At 34.6% G+C, this 17,300-nt stretch overlaps 1 protein-coding gene across 39 annotated transcripts in view; it reads left to right on the top strand.

Moving 5' to 3' along the window:
* Window positions 1-17,300, top strand: part of FAR1 (fatty acyl-CoA reductase 1) — a 230,753-nt gene that overhangs the window by 193,374 nt on the left and 20,079 nt on the right. For 16 of the 39 annotated variants that reach the window (XM_081545133.1, XM_081545129.1, XM_081545122.1 and 13 more), the window contains 3 exons: window positions 6,382-6,511; window positions 9,834-9,961; window positions 11,674-12,975. In XM_081545133.1, the coding sequence (XP_081401259.1) occupies window positions 6,382-6,511; window positions 9,834-9,961; window positions 11,674-11,836 (421 nt within the window). In that variant the 3' untranslated portion in view covers window positions 11,837-12,975. Of the gene's footprint in view, window positions 1-6,381; window positions 6,516-9,833; window positions 9,962-11,673; window positions 12,976-15,603; window positions 17,131-17,300 lie in introns of those variants that run through there. The other 23 variants (XR_014069677.1, XR_014069679.1, XR_014069683.1 and 20 more) reach the window with 5 other exon arrangements.

The following is a 17,300-nucleotide window of genomic DNA, read 5'->3' as shown; positions in this document are numbered from 1 at the left end:
AAAAAGTCGCTAGCATGAGCTTTGCCTTTAGTTACTAACCTGATTAATCACAATCACAATCTGGATGCTAGAACATTTCTTAGAAATTGAGGATATTTGAGGAGACTGTGGATCTCATCTTATTGGGCTATTGATCCTCCAAAATCCCATATTACAGGAAATGTCCAGCATCAAGGTTGTCATTGTTATTATAAGCTGAAATTGAGCCCTTCTCTCCCCATTAATAACTTGGAAGTGAGTTCTACAGGGGATTAAGAGTTAAATGTTTTGTTTTAAGTGGATTGTACAGTTTTATATGAAAAAAACCTAGGATGCTTCTAGGAAATTAATTGCTTGAGCTGTCTCAGCTTCCCATTCAGCTTATAATATTGTAATTATAGTTTTTGACTAATTTTTCAGGTTAATAATGTCATAGTTTAAAACAAAGGTTAACAAATTGAAAACTTCATTTCTTATAGTTGTTATGGCCTTTCTTTTTTTTTATTGAAAGCTCACAAACTTATAATCCTACTGTCTTTACCACAATTATAGTGAAATATACTATAAAAATATTTATTTTTTTTAACTACATTGGCATTTGTAGTGGAGCCTTTGATTGGAGAGTTCAGGATTTGAATATGTGTACAGAAGATGCTGATTCCAGAACTTCTGTCAGCTGCTCAAAAAATAAAAGCGAGGTATCTGCTAGTTATAGTGTATTAGAATTTGAGTTACATGTAGGGAATTTTCTGTGGATTCAGTTGTCCATTATGTTTCTCATCATGTATGTTAAATATTGAAATATATGAGTGGTGTTGAACAACAGTGCATGCTCTCTTGATATTAATAGATTTTATGTAGATTAGAGCAGAAAAATCAAAACTAGGTTCAAAAAGTAAAATAAGTTAAATATATCATAATACTTTACACAGAAAAGGCAGCTTAGTAAATATAAATGAAGAACCAGAGTTGATTAAATAATTTATAATAGATATTGATCCATAACAAATTATCTCAAACTTAGTGGCTTAAAACAGCAGTGGTCATTTTATTATTTCTTTCAGTTTATTGCTTCTCTCAGCATCTGGAATTTAGGAAGGAATCCACTGGGCAGCTTTGGCTTAGAGGTCTTTCATGTGATTGAGGTCAGATGGAGCTGAAAGGGGGGCGTGCAGTGGCACAGCTAGTATCATTGTCTCTTCATATGGTATCTGGATCTTTTCATAGAGTGTCTTTGCAAGGACCAGTGGTCGCCTTAGGGGAGTTGGACTGCTTACATGAAAACTGGAGGCTTCAAGGAAAAGTGCTTCAGCAGGCAAGGTGGAAGCAATTGCATTTTCTCACCTACCTAAGAAAATCATGCAGCACTACCTCCACCTTATTCATTTAGTCCCAGGCGAGTCACAGATCTTCCAAGATTCAAGGAGCAGGGATATAGAGAATAGTGAAGATCATCTTGTAAATGAACTAGTGAGATGAAAGGTCTTGTTGCAACCATTTTTGGAAAGTGCAGTTTGCTATAGTCAGTCTTCTGGTCCCAACAGTTTATATTCCTCCTACATGGAAAACATTCTTGCTTTTTCCCCACAAAACCTTTCTGATAAAAGCTTGAAGCCAGTGTGGTTAGTGAAATCTGTTATAATTGTGGATGAAGCTTTTTCAGATACAGTTCCTCAAATATTGATCTGAAAACCTGTGAACTAAAGTGGCAGGTTACCTCCTGCCCATCCAACGTATAATAGTGAGACAACCATAGGAAATAATTTAGACAGTCTTGTTCAAAAGAGAAAAAATAAGAGGCACACAGCAGTCACTGGTCCATAACAATTCTGCATTCCAACAGGGTATGTTTGATGGTTTCTTAGTTAGGGTTTCATTCCCCCTCTCTGGTTGTTCTCTGAGGTTTCAGTTCTCTCCTGAGTCATCCTTCTTTTCCCGTTTAAAAAAAAAAAGGCCTGTGTTTGCAACTGAATAGCCTTCTTATCCTACTTTCTGCCCACAAAAAGTTGAGAGTCTTCAGAGCAGAGATCGGCAAGCTTACTGTAAAGAACCATATAGTAAATATTTCAGTCTTTGTGAGCCATATGGATGCTGTTGCAGCTTTTTACCTCTGCTGTTAATTGTAGCTTCCACCTTATAACTACTCAATTCTGCAGCCTCAGACAATATGTAAATGAACAAGCATGACTGTGTTCCAGTCAGACTTTATTTTAAAAATAGGTGTATTTGGCCCTAAGCTCTGGTTTGCTGGACCTTAATTCAGAGGCCTCTTTGCATTTGGTACTGTCTCTGTCCTTTTAAGTGCAAACTCATGATTCCTTTAAAATTGTGTGTGTTTCCTATGTATTTGTTTTAAAACAATCCAGCCCATTAGACCAAAGCCATACCCACAGATCTTTTTCATACCCTTCTGTCTTGGGTTCCTTATGAAGTTGCTGTGGAACAGCACCCTTGAGTCTTAAATCTTTGCCTCTTATATCCTTAGACTCTTAAATCGTGCCTCTTAGAGCCTCTGTAAAACATGTCTTTAACATCTAGAATGAACTTTTGTCTGAAAGTTTCTATGAAGTATACTACTTTAATCTTTTTTGAGGTCCTAACAGAATCTTATATCTGCATTCTTGATTTGATCTTTGATGAGAAGTTGTTTCTAAATGAATTCCTGGCTAGAATTTTACATTCCTTCCAAATTCCACTAAAACCAGATAGTTCATTTTTTAAGATCATCTTTGTCCTCTTTGAGGAAATCTTGGCTTAGATCATCAAGTTTATTAGATACATTTTCTATTTTCCATGTGACCATAGGTAATAGTTTTGTTCTTCTAACTTCCAACATTATTTTCCTCACTTACCTTGAAACTCTCACCAACAGCTTCCTTAGAGCCCTTTTATTTTTTCCACTATCATCCTTGGTCCTTCCATGTTTTATCAGTGGTCTCAAGGGCCTCACAGTTTCTGTCTGCCACCTAATCCTAAAGCCAGTACTGCATGTTTTATATTTTTATTACAGCAGTCCCTCACTTCCAGTACTGATGTATCTGTTCCTATTATTTGTGCTGCATGACAAATCTTTCAAATTTTGAATCTTTTTTTTTAAATTTAGATATAATTGATATCAGACTTAGTATCTTAAAACAGTAATCATTTCATTCTGTGGTCAGAAATTCTAGAAGGCTTTGATGGGATGGTTCTCTCTCAGAAGTGATTGCAGTCATAGGGACTAGAGCCAGGTACACTGTAGGGAATGGTAAAGGAGAGGAAGGGTGTCGAGCAGCTGGGTGGCCAGACATCTTTCTCTCTTCATATAGTCTCAGAACCTTTCATTGTGAACTCTGCACATGGACTAATTTGGGCTTCCTCACAGTGTGGCAGCCTCAGGGGGAGTTGAACAGCATACATGACCTCTGAAGGCTTCAAGGGTGAGTATTGCACTGAGCAAGGCAGAAAGCTACCTTACTTTTTCTTACCTCCCCGCAGAAGTCACAGTATCACTTCCACCTCATTCTGTTGGTATAAGTTACCTTCACCTCTTAATGGGACCTCTTAATAGTTAAGGTGATATTGTAGGTGAACATGTAAGATGGGAGATAATATTTGCAGCCACCTTTGGAAATTAAAATTTGCTACAAATAGGAAGCATCAAATAAAGAGTCTTCTTAACTGAGGTTTGTCCTGTACAAAGCTTTCTAAATATCAAACCAGGAATGCTTTGGGAGCTTACACTCTAAAAGCAACAAGAGACATAAAGGTTTTTTATTTAGGCAATTTTATAAATGTTAAATACGTGATGGTAGTTGCTCAGTCATGTCTGACTCTTGCGACCCCATGGACTGTAGCCTCCCAGACTTCTCTGTCCATGGAATTTTCCAGGCAAAGAAAACTGGAGTGGGTTGCCATTCCCTTTTCCAGGGGATCTTCCCTACCCAGGGATCTAACCCAGGTGTCACACATTGAGGGCAGCTTCTTTACCATTTGAGCCACCAGGGAAGCCTCAAATGTTAAATATAAAGTCTTATAATTTATAATATTAAATTTGTTCAGATATTTGCTGAGCAAAGTAGTGGCTGCTGTACCTTACATTAGGACCTTAATATAATGCCTGCTCTGCATTAAACTAATGTCAGTCATGTCATTCATGGTGTCCATTTTACTCATTTGCATTGTTCTGAGTGTCAGTCGGCTTGATAAAAATCTGACTTACTGTATATCTGGGTATAATTTAAAAACTACAACTCAGATATGCATCATATGGATTCCTGATGACTAGTCTCTGGAGACTAGAATGCATGATATTATCACATATAGAAGCAGTATATGTTATCTGCTCTAGCTCTTGAAATGTAGTAGTTATTTTCTCTTAAAAGTGGTATTTTAAAAAAATGGTTCTGTGGCCTCCTTTTTTTGGTTGTTGTTTTGTTATTTAGCTTAACTTTCTCTAGTTTAACTTCTCTGAATCTTAAATTTTTTATTTTTGTGATTCTCAATGGAGGACAGTTTTGCCTCCCTCAAGGGACATTGGACAGTTTTCGGAGATGTTTTTAGTTATCACAACTGGGTAGGTGCTACTGGCATCTAGTGGGTAGAGACCAGAGATACTGCCTAGTGTCTTACAGTGCACCCTGCACCCCCCCCCCAACAAAGAATTATCTGGCCTAAAATGTCTATAATGCTGAGATTGAGAAACCCTGGACTAGATGATCATTAGGATCTTGCCCTCCTCTAAAAGTTTTTAAGAATTTTTTTCAGGTTGCTGTAATAAAGAATGAATACTCAGATCATACATGGCAATGTGGTCCCAGGCATCTGCTCTTACAGCATGTTTAACCAAAGACTAGTGGGGCAGTTTTAAGTTTCTATTTATATTTCCCATAGTATTCAATCCAGACTTTCATCACTTGATAAATGTTCTGTGAACCTTATATATGTATGACCTTTCAAATTTCCTTCTCCCTTTCTGTTTTTTATTGTAATTATGGCGGAATCACTGATTGACTTTTAGGGTAATTCTGTCACTTGAATGAATCTGAAAATAAGACTAAGTGAGAATTGTCAGTGAAAATGGAGTTAGGAAGAAAAACTTTTTAAATAAGATGTATGTCAGAAAGCCACATTAACCAAATATGTGTATATGTGTGATTCAGGTATACTATACTGGCTGTGATAGTGGGTATTAATTACCAATCTGGTAAATCTTCTCCTCCCTTCAAATTCTTTCTATCTGTTTGAACTATTCCTGTCTAGATTTAGTCTTTTGCTCAATAATTCTTTCCGTGTTTAATGGAGGTTTTATTTTTTAATTACTTTCTTTAATGAAGTACAGTTCTTCTTTACATACATAGTCCATGTTGTCTCATTTTCTTTCAATATTCTGTATTCAGAGTTTCTTTCTAAATGTATTGAATGTGTCAGAAATGCTTAGCTAACATTACTGTCTTGATTTCCTTCTCATTTCTAATGTTCTCATTTTCTCCTATTTCTCCCATTTCTGAAGCCCTGATTTGGGGATCTCTAAACTGCATATAATGCTAATCCTAATTGTGGGACTATAAATAGAATTCTTTTAAAGTATTTCTTCACATATAATTTTTCTTTTTATGAGAGATTAGGAATTTTTGGTGTGTTTGTTTCAAAAAGTTCTGCCTTCTATTTCTCTCCCTATCATTGATAATTATTATTGTGTAGATGTTACTGTTCTGGTTAGTGTTATGATATCAATGACTTACAGTGAACCATGATATATAAAATGACAAATTTAAAGATTAAAGCCCCTCACCCTTTTAAAAAGAAACAAAAAAGTGTTGAACTTTCTTATTTCTATAAAGATGGATATTGGGGATTTGGGAAGATTAGGGAATATATTGAATATCTATTTGAGAAAGTTGTCAACATGAGTCATTGATTTCATAGCACATCCAGGCGCCTGTTGGTGTTCAAGAGCAAATTGTTTAAAATACATATAGAGAGTTAACTAAATGGCAAATGAATATTTCTGTATACTTTGCTTCCGTGATGCTGAAGAGTTGAGATTAAAATGTAACAGTATGTTATGAATTCACAGAAAATCTTACTAAAATGAAGTTGAACTAAAATGTGATTTAAGGAAAAGAATGCTAATTGAATTCATTTATTTGCTTAGTATTATACGTAGAAAATTTGGCCTTGAAATATTCCATTTCATATATCAGCAGAACTCTGCTGCTTAATTTTTTTTTCATTTTGCATTTATATAATGTTCCAAGATGCAGAAATATTCTCATTTCCTGGTGATTTGGTACACTTATTAAACTACATGTTACAATTTTACTGTCAAATGTCTCAAAATAGAAACTGGTTCCCTGGGTGGTGATGAGATGTTTTCGTTATCTATGCAAATTATGAATCTCAGTTTTTCTTACAATACAGGATGATGAAAACAATAACTCGTCTTCACAAAGCTATGGTGTTTCTTGAGTATTTCACAAGTAATTCTTGGGTTTGGAATACTGACAATGTCAATATGTTAATGAATCAACTAAACCCTGAAGATAAAAAGGCAAGTATTTTTTTGTTTTGTACTAGAAAATAAGGAGCATACTAATTAGAAAATGCTAATTAGAAACCTGAGAAATAATTGGATATTTTCCACAACCATTATGCAGTAAGAAAGTTGATCTATTTATGGTGTCCCATTTTCAATCATAATTGGTAATAAAATAAAGTTGCTTTATCTTAGAATTTTATAATTAAGTATGAGAGTAGCAGAAATATTTTCAAAGCATGATTGAAATGTTGATTGTTTTTCTCTTTTAATGTCAGGTTCAAAGAGAATTTTTACTTCTTTATGCATTTTCCCCCCAAATACTGTTTTTTAAGGAAAAAGTCTTAGAAATTGTTTTTCAAATAGTCTTCTACTTTTTGCCATTCTACATTTTTCTTTCTGTTAGTCTGAAACTTAAACTCTTATGAATTTTCTTTTTAAGGTTACCTTAGATATTTGAACATGCATACTTAACAAAAAATTGAGCAATTTGTATAGCCTCTTCCTTAATGATAGTTCAGTTCAGTTCAGTCGCTCAGTCGTGTCCAACTCTTTGTGACCCTGTGAACAGCAGCACGCCAGGCCTCCCTGTCCATCAGCAACTCCTGGAGTCTACCCAGACTCATGTCCATCGAGTCGGTGATGCCATCCAACCATCTCATCCTCTGTCGTCCCCTTCTCCTCCTGCTGTCAATCTTTCCCAGCATCAGGGTCTTTTCCAATGAGTCAACTCTTTGCATGAGGTGGCCAATGTATTGGAATTTCAGCTTCAACATCAGTCCTTCCAATGAACACCCAGGGCTGATTTCTTTTCCAATGAGTCAGCTCTTTGCATGAGGTGGCCAAAGTATTGGAGTTTCAGCTTCACCATCAGCCCTTCCAATGAACACCCAGGACTGATCTCCTTTAGGATGGACTGGTTGGATCTCCTTGCAGTCCAAGGGACTCTCAAGAGTCTTCTCCAACACCACAGTTCAAAAGCATCAATTCTTTGGCACTCAGCTTTCTTTATAGTCCAGCTCTCACATCCATACATGACCACTGGAAAAACCATAGCCTTGACTAGACAGACCTTTGTTGGCAAAGTAATGTCTCTGCTTTTTAATATGCTGTCTAGGTTGGTCATAACTTTGCTTCCAAGAAGTAAGCATACTTAGGACTGTAAAATGTTTTAGCTCTGATGACCAACCTAGGCAGCATATTAAAAAGCAGAGACATTACTTTGCCAACAAAGGTCCATCTAGTCAAAGCTATGGTTTTTCCGGTGGTCATGTATGGATGTGAGAGTTGGACTATAAAGAAAGCTGAGTGCCGAAGAAATGATGCTTTTGAACTGTGATGTTGGAGAAGACTCTTGAGAGTCCCTTAGACGGCAAAGAAATCAAACCAGTCCATCCTAAAGGAGATCAGTCCTGGGTGTTCATTGGAAGGGCTGATGGTGAAACTGAAACTCCAACACTTTGGCCACCTCATGCGAAGAGCTGACTCATTGGAAAAGACCCTGATGCTGGGAAGGATTGAGGGCAAGAGGAGAAGGGGACGACAGAGGATGAGATGGTTGGATGGCATCACCGACTCGATAGACATGGGTTTGGGTAGACTCAGGGAGTTGCTGATGGACAGGGAGGCCTGGCGTGCTGCTGTTCATGGGGTCGCAAAGAGTCGGACACGACTGAGCGACTGAACTGAACTGAACTGAACCACCCCCACTAACTTATGTGGTTATGTGTTACTTTAGTGTCCTACTTAAATCTCATGATTAGAAATGATTATTTTGTTCAGCTTTGTTGTTGTTGTCGTTGTTGCTGCTAAGTAGTGTCCAACTCTTTTGCTACTGCACGGACTTTAGCCCACCAGGCTCCTCTGTCCATGGGATTTCCCAGGCAAAATATTGGAGCAGTTGCCGTCTCCTTCTGCAGGGGATCTTCCCAACCCAGAGATTGAACCGGCATCTCCTGCATTGGCAAGTGGATTCTTTACACTGAGCCATCAGGGAGGCCTGGAGGCTAATTTGCTCCTGCTTTACAGTATCATTGCTTAATTTAGCAAGGCCTAATAAAATATTGATACTTCCACCTTTTCTTGGATAATGCAAAGGCTAAAACGTGTAATCTAGTCAGTTAGTATTCATATAGATTTACCAGCATAGTTGTCTTTTTACTGCTCTTATTTCTTCCTCCATCCTCCTCTAATGATTTCAGACTTCAGTCTGGAATCATTTTCATTCTGCTTAAAGAGTACCCATTAGTGTACTTTGTCTAGTGTTTGTCTTCTATTGTTGTTAGATTATCTGTTTTTATTCTGGGAATATTTTTATTCTTTAATGATATTCATACTGCTATGGAATTCTATGTTAGCAAGCTTTTTTTGAGCACTTGGAAGACATCTTCTCATAATCTTTCAGCTTCCATTGCTTCTTTTGAGATGTCAGTGGTCAGACTAATAGTTGTTTCTTTAGAAGTAATCTACAGTGCCTTTTCTGGTTTAAAAAATTTTTTTTCTTTGACTTCCAGCAATTTTACTCTAATATGTATAGACACATGTGTGTATATATGGTATGTGTGTGTTTTGAATCTGTGGCTTGATGTCTCACAATTTTTGAAAAATTTCCAGCCATTGTCTTTTCAGATACTGCTTTTTTCCTATTCTTTTTCACTTTTCCTGTGGGAATGCAGTTACACAAATGTATGACCTTCTCATATTACCTCATATCTTAAGTCTCTATTTCAGTGCTGTGGTACTTTAATGATTTATTTATGGTAGCTTTTTTATTTTTAGTCTAGAACTTGCTATTTTCAGAGAAGTGTGATGGTAAATTAAATTGTGAATAATCCGTTTATCACACTAAAAAAATTACCTGATTGTGTGTGGAAGAGCTCTGAGCAGAGTATAGCCCTGTTATTTTGTCATGAAGTAGAATTTTTGTAAGGCTTTCTTTTCTATATTTATCCACTATTTTCATCAAATGGCCTACTTACTGTTACCTGAACTCCTAAGCCAGCTTTCATTCTTCTTAAAAAAGGAAAGCCACATTCTTTATCTTAATGTCAATACTATTCTCTAGGAAAATTAATCTGTGTAGTATGCAGGATGTTCAAAAAGAAGAGATACTGTAGATAGAAGGAAACTGGAAATAAGCGTATTGTTTCTGTGTTTAATGGAAGATATGAAATAGTAAGAACTTTTTTTGTGAGTAGCAGTAAGATTTAAAAAATTAATATGGTAAACATTTTGTAAGCATGTCCTGTGGAATTGGCCTTTGGAAAAAGTGAATTTTTGACTGGTTATGAAAAAAATTATTCAAGAAAATAACCAGAATTTTTTTTTGTTTATATAGACTTTTAATATTGATGTACGGCAGTTACATTGGGCAGAATATATAGAGAACTACTGTATGGGAACTAAAAAATATGTACTGAATGAAGAAATGTCTGGCCTTCCTGCAGCTAGAAAACATCTGAACAAGTAAGTTTTATGTGGATTTGATTTTCATCTTGTCTTCCTTACGAAATACTAGTTTTTTCCTAAGCTGTTAAATTGAGATATTGCTAATAATATATTGTATTTAGGAAAGTGGTTGCCTTTGGACTGTAACTCTGGTAGTGTTGATTTAACCTATGACTGTTGAAGCTTACTGTTTTCATCAGTTTATACTATTCATTAGTAATAAAGTCAAGTGGAATTTTGTTTTAAATATCACTTTCATCTTCCCTTATTGCTACTGAAGAAGTAAAGATATCAGGAGATAATAAAAATGTATTTTAAACTGGAGATAATGTAAAGTTTCTTCTACCTTATTGAAATACATCTTTAGAAGAGGAAAAGAGATCTAATAATACATTACTCAGTATAGAGCTTTTTCTTAGTTTATAAAATAGTTATTCTTTTTCCCTTAGTCTCTTATAAAACTAATATGTACTAATTGTTAAAAAACACTTGGAAAACAGAAGAGAAAAAATTACTATTAATCCATTATTCAGAAATGCAGTTAGTTTTAATAGTAATCTCTTTTATTCATAGTAATTTTTAATACAATTTTTATAACACTTTTCAAAACTTTCACATTATTCTTGCTCTTTCAACTCTTTGAGACTTTATACGGCAGATAGTTGTGTAGATGAAGAAATAGAGACTTAGGGAAGTTGTATTTGAAAGGTCATATTTTATTAAGTGGCAGAGCAAAGTTCTTTTGTCTACACCCATTGTTCATATATTGTACAGTTAAGCATTGAATAACATGGATTTGAACTGTGTGGGTCCATTTACATGTAGTGTTTTTTCAATAAATACATACTATAGTACCACACAGTGTGAAGTTGGTTGAATTCACTGATGCAGAAATACAGGTAAGAAGGGCTGACTATAAAGTTATACTTGGATTTTCCAATTGTGTGGAGGATTGATGCCCCAACCCCCACATTGTTTAAGGATCAACTGTAGTCCTAGATCTTTCACTGCCTGTTTAAGTTAGTGGAATTTATGTAATGTTATGGCATACCTAAATAATTTAGATTCCTTTCTAACACCATTAAAAAAACATCAAAAATGTTTTGAAACATGAGCAAGATAATACGCATCTTGCTCTTTGAGAATGGGAGGGTCTTCCTGTGTAGAGCAAGTACCATGTTTCACTCATGGTATGAGGACTTGTCCAGTTGACTTTTGATCTTGACAGACAGCTATAACTGAAGGAGTAAGTTCTTTTGTCTGACAACTTGTAAGCAGCTAAAGATGTCCAAAAATATATATTTTGTCTGTAGGATGATGTATGTAATGAATCTCCCTTTTTAGATGAGATAAGCTCTGGAAGTACAAGAGATATTTATTTCTATTTTACCTAACATACTTGTTGCCTAGCACAGTTTAGGGCATACAGAAGGCTGCTTAATAGTACTTGTTAACAAGTAAATTTACATCCCAAATGTTACAAAAAACTTTGTGTTATTATTGTTAATAGAAATAATGCATTGTTTGATGGACTGCTGTCCAGAATGTGCACAATCAGGTGTTTTTGATGTTTGCTAACTTTCTAATTTCTAGTTAATTTTTAAGTAAGTTTCAAATTAATATGGATTTGAACTTTGATTAGATTAAGAATTGAATATGAATTATCTGCTATCCAACACTATTCTTTTCTAGAAGATAGTATCCAATACATCTCTTGATCTGCTTTCCAGGTTGAGGAACATACGTTACGGTTTCAATACTATCCTTGTGATCCTGATTTGGCGCATTTTTATTGCAAGATCACAAATGGCAAGAAACATCTGGTACTTTGTGGTTAGTCTGTGTTACAAGTTTCTGTCTTACTTCCGAGCATCCAGCACTATGAGATACTGAAGACAAGAATTTAGCATTAGAACATCTATGCATATGGTGGTCTAAATGCATAAAATGTAAAATGTACTTAAGTCATTTCACCTTTTGTCAAGACATTAAACCATCTTAGCTCAGAATGTGGAGTAAATTATGGTACATTTTATGTAACATTTTAATGTATGCTCATAAAAGCCTAGTGAATACACTGTGGTATGCCAACTCAAATCTGTAATAGCCACCAAAACCATGATTTAACATTTTGATCCCTGGGGGGAAAGAGTTGGGTAAGGGTAGGAGGGGTAGATAGGAACACTGACCAGTATAACTGTGCAATTCTGGAACATACTAATTAAAATATGCCTTAACATAGAGTGATTTTCTAATTATAATATTTAGTGCAGTGGAAAGCATTTATTTGGATGGGAATACTAGCTAAGTTGGTAGATATTTGATTTTTCAGTGTTTGATTTTTATCATCAGTTGAGGTGATTTTTAGTTTTGTTAAAATTTCAGCCAAACTATTTTCACATCATCCTGTAAGTTACTGAATGGTCTCAAATGTGAAAGACACATTTTCATTTTCCTTCTTTCTCTGATTAGAGGTCTGATACATATCATTTTCTATAAGCAATCAGTTACTTTCATAATCAGAAGGCTATATATTATTATAGAGACCCTACTGGATATAAATGAGTTTGAGAATCCATATCAGCATATGCCATGTGTTTTTAGAAGGAAAATGAAAATTCACTAAAACTATTAGTATTAAGAAGAATAGGAGTACATTTTTCTTGACCACATTATGACCAAATAAAAACCAATTCTGGGACATTTTGTTCATGTTTTGAAGCTGGATGATTACTTGGGACTTTGACAAGCAGGTGTGGGTACAGGGAGGAATTCATCATACTTGTGCTCTCCTCCCTTTATAAATTTTATTAATAGGACTTTAAAAGGCTTATACTGCCCAATTAAAACTGAAAGTACATTACTATAGGAGAATGTATTTGCAGGTAGTCATAACATTAAGAAAATGTTCTCATATGTGTGTAAACACATACTAACTTTTGACCCTGAGAGCTGAATTCCTTCAAGAAAAATAATGCATAAAATAATGTGTATAAGATTAAATAAAGAACTTTATTTACATACCACATAAAGTAGCAAACTGTTGAATGAGTTTAAAGATACCTTTTATTTTTGTGCATGTGGTTTTAGCTTTTAGAAAGAAATGAGTTATAGAAACAAGGAATAGCAAGAAAATTAATGTATATTTTAATGATACATTATAATTCCCTTTAAATCTTAATAGTAGTTAATTCTCCTTACTGTTGTAACACACATTTGGTTTAACAGATCAGCATAACATGTTCTAATTTAGCTGATCAAGTTGTACTATATTTAAATCATTAACAGTGTATCTTGAATACGTTTAATGAAGTCAGTTTACAATACAAAAAGTTACATAGAACTTTAATCTTAATTTTCTTCATCAATTCAGATGCAATGTATAAGAAGTTTATTTTGTTATTGTGAAAATATTAAATGTAAAGGAAATCACCTTCTTCTATGCAGGTGTATAATCTTGAAAAGGAAAATGCTTCCATGTTGAAGCCAGATTTTCTGTAGTAAAACTTTTAAAACATTATTTTAAAGAAATATGTATATAAATATATATATTCTTTGCAGTGATACTGAAGTCTGGTCTAGGACCATACCTTTTATAAGGTGTGAGAGACCATGGCAGTGTCTAAGAATGGAATAAATGATGATGCCTTTGATTTAAAGTGGCCCACATAATTAACTATAGATGCTCTATCCTTTGAATGCTCCATCTCTCCAATACATTTCCATAATGTGTTGAAAATATACTAACATTTGTATGATTTTTATACATCTGCCGAATATACTTAGATGAATTATCTTTGTCTCTTGCAAAAGAATCAGGTACAACTTTAGCAGGCATGTGAAGTACATGGGAGGTGTGTATCTCTAAACTCTGTCATTATTATTGTAATCTAACTTAAGGAAATGATAATTGGGAGGGTGCTAAGGCCACTGCATTAATTTTGTGTGTTTAGAATTCTTTTGTCAAAAGAAAGCTAATGAATAAATTAATATGTCATTCTGGAACTTAAAAGTTTTAAAATTAGTATAAAACATGCATAGGTTGTTAATCCTTGCCAACTTGACTTTGAGCTTAACTCAAACGTAAAGATTTTAGAAATCATTTGTATTGATGTCGTTTGCTAGACATGTTTTTTTAGTTCTTTCTGATTATATTTTTACACACAGACTCAAATTTTAACAGGATAGCCTGTTAAATAAATCTAATAAATCATTTAACTCATTTGATAAAGCTACATTTTAAACATTGTTTTTTCCTCCCATTCACTCTTGATTCTTACAATTCTGGCATATGCATTTGTCGCTTGTGAAGTCATTGTAACTATAAGTAAACTTGACTTGGCAACATTAATATGTTTAATAACTCATCACCGAGAAGCATGGCAATACATTCTTTGACTTGGGGATGGCATAAAATAAACATTTTCTGAATCTGTGTAATAAAGTGTGGAAGCAGGAAGGGAAAAATCTTATTTCTCTCCCTTTTCTGTGCTTGTCTGTAGGAACTGGTTCAGGGTTTTTTGCTTTTTTGTTTTAAATGTAAATTGATAGTCTTTTATAAGAAATAGAAGCATTATTGGGTGCCTTTGTTTGTAAACCAAAAAGTAATAAATGAATCCCTATATTTCCATTATAGTATTTATTGTTTTTTTACAATAATTGTCCTGAAAGTTACTCATGAGGTAATGTGGTTAGAATTACAGGAAACAGGTCTCACTTAGACTTCTTACCTTTCTTAAGGTGTATTCATTATTTTTTTGTATCCTAATTTTATTGAATTCTAGGTCTCTTATACAGCATTTTAGGGGAAGCACATAGGTAGGATGAATACTTTTTGTTAAAATATTATTTTTATTTATTAGCTGAAATGAGGTGGTTTTTCTGAAAACAGTGCCAGGGTGTCAATTAGGTTCCAGGTCCTCTCCTCTCCATTGAATGATATCATATTAATCTATAAATACATTTGTTGTAACTTGTCTGTTGAGTAAGTATAAAGAACCATTCATTAGTAATAGAGTGTAACCATAAAAAAGGAGAGAGCTGATATCAGGCCAGGGTATAGGTGAATATAAATGGCCTTCTGAGCCAAGCTCTTCTAGGCTTGACTCTAAGTCATGACTTGAAACTGTTGGCACTGACTTGTTCTATTTTGATAAAAACTCCCTATTCTTTTGTGTGAGCAACTAGAGAAAGGAGTGTATACTGCATAACTTAATATAGAAATGAGTTAATTAAATCTACAGTCTCTGTGATAAAAAAATACGAAATATTTTCTTATTGAATTAATATTTTTATCGTGAGGTATTTTCTAGTCATAGAATGAATGTCTTTTTTTTTTTAATGGTGATACTCAGCATACATCTCTATCATTAAGATTCCTAAACAAATCGTCTTTGTCATTTAAGCATATTTGTTAAATAATTCCTTTGATTTTTCTTTATTAAAAAAATTTGATTAACATTAAGTTTGACGTGCTCTTTTGCAAGTTAATGGCTATAAACTATATTTAAATAGAAAAATGTTAAATGATAAGTATGAGTTTAGTATCTTTATAGTTGGCTAATAAGGCTATAATTGTCTTTTTCTTTGTTTCTCTTTTCCTTTTCCTTCTTCCCTCCCCACTCCCTCTCCCCTTCCTTCCATTTCTTCCTTCATCACAGATCACATACAATACCTGTATTTTTATACAAGATGAAGAGACAGTGGAGATTTTTCTGAATTCATTAAAAAAAATAAGCATTCCTAATTATTCTCTTCAAAATATTTACCTTAAGATTCTCTCCTAGGCATTTGACTTAGTTGTATGTTACAGCTTTATGGGGTTGAATTAGGGATCCTCCAGAGGTGCTTTGGAAGCAGAATTCTTTTACTTTCTGCTGTTATACAGAATATCTAATTCTCTTTCTTCTCTTTCTTTCTTTGTCTCTTTTTCCACATTTATCTGTGAAGAGCTTACCTTCAGTTTTTGAGAGCAAAGTATAACTAGAAAGTTTAGGCTGAAACACAAATTATTAATGCCAATACTTGATGGTCTTTGAACTACAAAGATAATCTCATATGACTCAACCTAGTATTAGAGTGGCTTTCTTTATTTTTTAACAAACACACCTGAACATAAACATACAGATGAATGCGATTTTAGTTAAAATAGTCATCCCAGGAGAATGTGTATTTATTTCATTAGTCCTTAATTTTTTGACATCTAATACTTACTTTTCTATTTTATGTTACATCTTTCACAACTTTCTGTCATTTTCCCCAACTAGGTTGTTTTTCTTGAGAAGAAAACCAGCTTGAACATTTTGCAGTGTAGAAATAACCCTAGTGAACACTTGTTGAACACTCACTATGTGCGAGGCACTACCCTAAGCAATTTACATGTATTAACCCATTTTTGCCTAGCAGCCCTTTGAGGAGGGCACCTCTATTTACCCATGTTTTATAGGTGTGATAACTAAGGTGTGTGACGTTAGTAATTTATCCACATTACACTGCTAGTGGCAGAGCCAAGGTTTGAACTCGAGTAGTTTAGCTCCAAAGCCTGCTGCACGTGTCCATTACGCTACACCGTCTTTTATTATAGGAACACAGGCACATGTTTTGGGTTAGGCACTGTGGTTTATATATTGCAATTATCTGTTTATCTGTATCACTCAGCACACTGTAAACTTGTCAGTGGTTTGAATTGGAATATGACGAACTACCTACCATTTAGGATCATGTGACTTAATTAACATAGGTAGATAAACATAGTTTTAATTAACATATAAAGAACAAAACACTAAAAGCACAAAGGAGTGATACACTGCTTGGTGCTTTCAGGGAAGAGCTCATACAGGCATATTTGAATTGTGGTTTTAAGTCTGATTGGAAGAATGCTGGGAAAGGGAAGGATTCCGGGTACAGAGAAGGGCATCTGTAAAGGGAAGTGTGGGGAGCCGTGAGTAAATATTTTGGTACTAAAGTCGAGGATGACTAATGGAAGATGAGGTTGGGGGGACATTTGGGGGCCAGCGAGGGCCTCTGCGTGCTCAGAATTCACTATGGAATGTGGAGTGGCTGTGGTCAAAACCACTTAGAAGGTTCTAGTCAAAGCACACTCAGTTCCTATTAAATATGAATACATTTTGGACTTTCAATGAACTGACCTATTACACTCATTTACTAAATGAAATCAATTTACGAGAAAAAAATTCTACTCAAATAGTGTCACTAAGTGTTAATGGTGCCAGTGGTGAAACAACTGGTCTCTCTGTTTTTCAGTTTTCTGTGATTCTTGAAGTGTGACCCTAAACCAACAGCATGAGTGAGCATCTGGCATTACCTGAGAACTCAATAGAAATGCAGCTTTCAGGTC

Source organism: Giraffa tippelskirchi, chromosome 11 (genome assembly GCF_054371585.1).
Source record: "Giraffa tippelskirchi isolate mGirTip1 chromosome 11, T2T-mGirTip1v1.2.pri, whole genome shotgun sequence".
NCBI lineage: Eukaryota > Metazoa > Chordata > Mammalia > Artiodactyla > Giraffidae > Giraffa > Giraffa tippelskirchi.
This window is presented reverse-complemented; position numbering and strand designations above follow the sequence as displayed.